This window comes from Vitis vinifera, chromosome 5 (assembly GCF_030704535.1).
Source record: "Vitis vinifera cultivar Pinot Noir 40024 chromosome 5, ASM3070453v1".
NCBI lineage: Eukaryota > Viridiplantae > Streptophyta > Magnoliopsida > Vitales > Vitaceae > Vitis > Vitis vinifera.
In genome coordinates this window covers 9792860-9799453 of record NC_081809.1, presented here as the reverse complement: position 1 = coordinate 9799453, position 6594 = coordinate 9792860, and the positions used below count along the sequence as shown (strand labels likewise).

General features: G+C 29.0%; 1 protein-coding gene across 1 annotated transcript; it reads right to left on the bottom strand.

Annotated features, from left to right (window-relative positions):
• Positions 1-1601: 1601 nt before the first annotated feature.
• LOC100254539 (uncharacterized) lies at positions 1602-5884 on the bottom strand. The gene is made up of 3 exons (XM_010651888.1): positions 5405-5884; positions 4870-4917; positions 1602-1790 (listed from the first exon to the last, which is right to left on the bottom strand). The coding sequence occupies exons 1-3, from the start codon at positions 5882-5884 to the stop codon at positions 1602-1604; spliced, it is 717 nt and encodes a 238-aa protein (XP_010650190.1).
• Positions 5885-6594: the final 710 nt, after the last annotated feature.

Below are 6594 nucleotides of genomic sequence, written 5' to 3'. Positions count from 1 at the left end.
CGCAAGAATTGGAATCCAATGATAAATTAATCAATGAAATTGGAGGAGTGGTTTAGCTTTGTGCTATATGTGAATCAAGGAAAAAATTTATTAGTTATTATAAATTTTTTAAAATTTTGGATTTTCCTTTATTTAAAGTCAAATAAAAATTACAAAAAAGAAAAAGATAATATTGAAAAAGCATATTGTTTTTTTTTTTTAAAAAAACAAAGTAAACTCGAAACAATATTAATATAAAAGAAAAATACATAGAAATGAATGTTTTTCATCAAGAACACATTTAAGAAATAAAAAAATAAAAACTAAATTTTTTTTATCAAGTCAAATGCTCAACATTTTACACATCTTAAAAAAAAGAATAATAAAAAGGAAAAAAAATAATTAAACAAAGCATAAGTTACCAAATTAGAAATAATTCTTTTTTTCTTATTTGTGAACCTGATTTCCTTTTATGAGATTTAAAAAAAAAAGATTTAAAATAATTATTTTAAAGAAAAAGGTATGTGTATAAATTTTTAAACAATGAAACTTAAAATATAATAAAGATAATTTTTAAGAAAAAAAATCCATGGTAAGTACATGAATTAAAATAATTCAAGACTCAAAACTATATTAATATAAGGAAAAAAAATAAAACATGATTTTTATTGAAGCATCTTTTCATGAGAAATAATATTATTAAAATGCATAAAAAAGAAATGAGTTTACAAAAGAAAAAAATAAACATTAAAGATGGTGGGTTGTGAAATTAAGCATCGGGAAATTATATTTACATATACTAAAACTCTTTTGCATTTACTCTTTTAATTAAATCTTTTAATACAAAATTGTCTTTTATTGAAACCTCTAAGTACCATTTAGCACAATTTTGCTCTTAGAAAATTGTGTTTCTCAACAAATAGATACCAAATAATCATATACAATGATATTATAAAGGTATGAATTATATATGTATGTATGTATATATTTATTTTTTCATTCGATTTCTTGGGAATGGAAGAAGAGGTCCTCCGGTCTTACTAGTTTCACATCTGAACTTTTTTTAGTTGTTACCTCCTCAATATTCTTATAAGTGTCCTGCATTGTACAACCAAGACATTACTAGGATGTCTAACCTTCCAAGTCTAGTCATAACAAGTTAACTTTTTTTTTTCTTTTCTTTTTGTTTCTTCATTTACATTGCACATTTTCACGGGTTTTTTTTTAAAAAAAATTTCTAAATCACTTCTAAATTCTTTCTAATTATTTTTCAACTATTTTTATAGGAAGTTTTTTGTCAAAAATTATATATGAATAAACCTTAAAAGATATCTCTATTGTATGTTATATAGATTCAAATAAAATATATAAAAATATTCAAATTGGCTATGAATATACCTATAATAGTCTTTTGACATCAAATAAGTTCCAAACAAAATGAGTTTGTAGTTTGGGTTTGTAATTGGGAAGAAGTATATTCGAAGAAAAATGAAGAAGAAGATGTTAGAAAATCACACTGCACACACTGGTTAGTTCATAAGAAAATAAAAGAAAACTGGAAAAAAAAAAACAGAGAATTAAGGAAGAAGATTAGACCGAGTCTTGTGGAAAACACAATCTCCTTAAAACAGATTCGCCTTCTCCACAGGTGCTTTGAGAATCGCAAGGCGTCTGTCTCCCAGGATAAAACGATCTTCGAATGGCAGCAACAGCACTCTGTAGCCACTCCGGCGAACTGGAAATTGTTCAACTCTATCACGGACACGAAAGGAAGGAACTCTTAAACACTCTGACAATACTCCAAAGTTTTTCTGTACATTTTTTGAAAGAAAGTCTACCACTATTTATAGACTTCAAGGAGGGAAGAACACAGACAGGTTCAGAAAGCCAAAATGAATTTGGCTTCTTGAGACTCTTAGAATTCTGGAAAAATGAATGAATTTACTTAATGAATGGTTTTACTTAATTTCATTCATCCCCTTTTTCCAACAGAAGATGCCTTTAGGAAGAAAAAGGAAGAATGTTTTTGGGTAATTTTACATATATTAATGAATATGTAAATAGGGTAAAGAGAGCATTGATGCACGGAGTACATGAGAACACAGAGGTGCGTTAGTCAATCGAAGCCCTGGTAAGTCTATAGATTCAATAAAGATCCCTTGATCCATCCGGCTCATTACTTCAACTAGTCCATTGTTCTTTGAATGGATCTCTTATCGAAAATAAATTATCATGATATAAATAATAGAAAAGAAAAATGTCATATTATTTTGCAGACAAAATTGACCTTTTTTAAAAAAAAAATGTAGTAGAAAAGAAATAATCGGAGGAAAATCAAAACTTTTAGAAGATACAAAAGGCCTCAAACTTGATTTTGACATCTCAGCCATACACCTATTCAAAATTATAGAAGTGAGAAGTTTCATAACAGACTGATCAATTCTTCTTCAAAGATCAAATCAATTCTAGATTTGATTGAATTGTTACTCCACTCCAATTTTCTCTATTTTGAGTTGTATTATGGTAAGTCAAAATATATATATCCTCTAAAGTTGTGGGCTCAGACTACTAGCAACCCTTTAGTTCTCCAAAAACCACAATTATTTCTATCAAGCTTACTGCGGATTGAATGTTGAAGGAATCTGTAGTATTGAAGCCACTACAAAAAATTGGTATAAACCAGGCTATTTGCCTTTTTACTTCAAGCCACAGTTTCAGTAAAAATGCAGAATATGCATGACTATTCATAATCAAATAGTACAGTTTCCAGCAGAAAAAATAAAGTACATAGAGTAGGTGAAAGTCACCAGATCCTTAATTATAACCAGATGTTTCAACCATAAAATGCCTACATAGTGCTGCAAGCATTGGCAATGGCAACTCCAGTGTTAAACGCCTCAAATGCTACCTTCACTTTCTCCTGCAACTCGACATAAATTAAGGATGTATTAATCCATGTTTGGCAAATTCAAATCTCTGGCTTCTTTTTTATTTCCTCATCAATCTAATATTTGAAGCACCATCAAAAACAAGATTTTAGTGTTAAGTGATTTCCTAAATTCACTTTTCTATTATATATACAGCATAACACAAAAGCATGACTTTTGTTGTTTAAGACACTACAACTTAAACAATAAATCAAGTTGAAAGAAAAGCAAGTTGTGGCAAAAGGGTCTTGAGCATGTAGTAAAATATGGTTTCAAAAGTGCAATAAGTTTTAAAATTTACATTTTATTGTGGATATTTGTAATTATGACCAAAATAGAGATGCCAAAGATTTAAATAATTTCATTTATTTTGACATAAAAGTCAACTTGTAACTAAGGTGAGGTTTGGAAATATTTTTCTTCAAAAATAGAAAAAGTTAATAACTTCTATGTAAAAAGTAGAAAGTCTTATGAACTTATCTTAAAAAGGAAAATAATTTGCAAAGAAAAATTAAGAGAAAAATTTTCAATTATTAGTAAGGTTAGTCTTTTATAAGCGTTTTTGCAACGGTCTATTGTTACTCAATGTGGGGTTTGATAACAATGCGAGCTTCCCCCAAGGGCCAAAGAGGAATGCGGTACTCCAATGGTATATTTAACATTTTATTTCTTGGAGCTTCATTAAAAATATTTGTTTTTCTATATAAATAATAATTAAATATAATAATATAGATTTAAAACAAATAAAACATGAAATTACATTAGATTTATGTAGTTTTATCAAATAATAAATCAAAATTTGCTTACTAACCTACAATAGAAAAATAAAGCTGTTAACAACTATAAAAATATGGCTTTGAAAATGCACTTAGCATAGTCATTTGTTTTCAATTATTTAAGGTTGCATGTTCTCATTAATCTATCACGTAATACCTAATAAAATATATATGAATGAATGAAATCTTATTATGATATGATTAAACCAATTGTTTTTTCCATAGTAACAAGCAAAAGTAACAAGGCAGGCTTGGTTGGTGGATATATAGACGAGAATATTCTTTGGTTCACCAATACGTGACATGGAAGATTAATGTTTAGTTCAAGTTAAACTTTTAGAAGAAATGGCACCTTTCTTTGATTGAATGTGGATTAAATCCATAAAGATATATAATTTGATTGACATATGAAAAGATAAAAAAGGGAAAGTAAGTTTTGACTTGCTAATTTGAAAAAATATTATAGAAAAAAGTACCTCAATTTTATTTTTACCTATTTAAAAATATTTTAAAATATATGCTCTTTTTCACAAGTTGATAATTATTTCCTAAAATGACCTTTTATTTATCAGGTTAATAATGTCAATTAATAGTTTTTTTTTTTAAATTGTGAGAATTGATTTGAGATTAATAAAATAAATTAAAAATTAAAAATTAAAAATACAATTAAAACTAAAAAAATTTAAAACTAAAAATATAAAAATAAAATATTAACTTTTACTTTGCTAAATCATACTAGTAAAAAATATAGATTCGAGAAAAAGTAAAAAATACAATAGAAGTCACTATTTCATATAAATTTTTTTTCTTTTTTTATGTTTTTTGGTTTTAATTGTATTTAATTTTTAAGTATTTTAATTTTAATTGTATTTTAAATTTTAAATTTTCTTATTTTATTGTTGATGTCAACAAACAAAATTTTTATTCAATTTTATTAAAAAAATATAAGAAGATTTGTGGATTTATATAATACAGAATATAAAATCATTATTAATTAGAGAATTAGAAAGATTTTAATCTTAAATGGGGCTTAAGATTCATGTAGATTAAGGGGAAAAAAGCCTCTAACAATAATAAGGTTTTTCTTAAAAATCAATTAACAAACCTAAAATCTCAAAAAATAATAATAGTAATAGAAAAAATTAGGCTTTTAAGAAAATAAATGAAGGAAAAAAAAAAAAACTTACATGACTAGACTTCCCTTGCTTCAAGCTGGAACTCCCTCGAGAAGTTGGCTGTATTAAACAAATCATTTGTATTAATAAAACTTATAAACAGCCCACACTTTGAGTTAAATTTGACAACAACCTTTGTATTAAAATTCAAGTGTTTTAAATTGTCTTTACTAGTGTTATCACAAACCAAATTCACAAAAGCCACTCAATAAAAATGCAGCAATATTTTAATTATATTCTTTTAAAAATGTTGTTATTTAACTCAAAAGTTGACTGAGGTGAGTTTGGAGTGATTTACTAATTGGCTCATGTGATGTAACAACTATGAGTTGACTTTTGAAGCTCTCTATATTTTTAAAGAAATATTAATTATTACAACTAATCACTGACTTACATCTCGAATGGAATATAATGAAGAATCTGGCTAACATTGCTATATTATCAAAAAATTTGGTGCATAGCTTTCTAGGAGGCTGTCCGTGAATATTCAATAGATGGGGAATGAAATATAGAGGTGGGTAAGTGGATGGGATGGATATAATTTGACCTGACTCATATTTGGTTGTCCGTATCCTGCCATGGTCATCATCCTCTTGTGCGTCAACAAAGTGTAGTTATCTAAAATGGCTGCGTGCTGGTGACTGAACCTTTTGCCGCGGTAACACGCAGAGCAAAGATCGAATGTGGTATGGCTGCTTTCATAGCAATTAAGGCAAGTGAAAAACAAACCCTTCAAGAAAATTCCACACCCATCACAGAAAGGTCTACCGCTTTTAATTATATAGAAGAAGGTGAGAACTTCGTGGAAATCCAGACACCCATTGCCGTCACGGTCAAGTGCCCGGTAAAAGTTGGGATTATCGAACAACCGGTAGCCCCTGCCCCTGAGGAAGTTGACGAACTCCTGGACGCTCACTGTCCCGTCTCCATCAACATCCAAGGTTTGGAAAAATGCCCATGCCAATTGCTTCTGCTCTTGAGTTCCAGCTTCGTAATAGGCTAACGCAGCCTCTCGAATCTCTTCCATCAATCTCACACTTCACTCTTGTGGCTTGCTTCTGAGTTATGAGTGGTGAAGGACGTTCCATCTTATATAACATATATATAAAAGAATTCTCATTACAAAATATTCAAGAATAAAAAAAAAAGGCAAATTTTTTAACTTCTTGTTACTTTTGATCTCAAGCTTGTCCATGCTTAGATCTTGATTTACCACACCATTGTTGTCTCTAGAAATGCTTCAGTTTTTTTTGTTGTTGTCGTGCTGGCTGGACCAGTGCCAGTAAATGAACTCAGACCTATTCAACATTGTTTGCTAATGCAAGTTGCAGGCTTGCAGCTGAGAAGTGTTTTTCAATCCAAATCAAGTGTCGAAAATTAATGGTTCAAGGAGGGAAAATTCCAAGTGGGAAAGAACCAGCAGAACCGACGACACGTTAATTTGACAGGTATTCACATTTTATTAATTCATTAAGATATTTCTTTGTTTGCCCAAAAAGGGGTACAGTAAAATTATTATTAGTAGTAGTAGTAGAATGAATAATTCCAAGCAAGGTGGAAAAAAACAGGTCAACATGACACGTTAATTTGAGAAGTCGCATCTATAGGGAAATGGAAATCCTTCGCCACTTGAAAAAGCCAAACGAGCAGTTCCCTACTTCCATACGCGACCTTCTTGTGAAGTTTCAGTCTTATACAAGAATTCTCAGTATAAAAAGACTTCTTGTTTCTTTCTGT

Coding starts and splice junctions, on each gene's coding strand:
- LOC100254539 (XM_010651888.1), bottom strand. CDS start 5,884: ATGGAAGAGATTCGAGAGGCTGCGTTAGCCTATTACGAAGCTGGAACT. Junction 4,918..5,404: donor GACAACCAAATATGAGTCAG/GTCAAATTATAT, acceptor TGTTTAATACAG/CCAACTTCTCGAGGGAGTTC. Junction 1,791..4,869: donor AGCAAGGGAAGTCTAGTCAT/GTAAGTTTTTTT, acceptor AAAAATGTACAG/AAAAACTTTGGAGTATTGTC.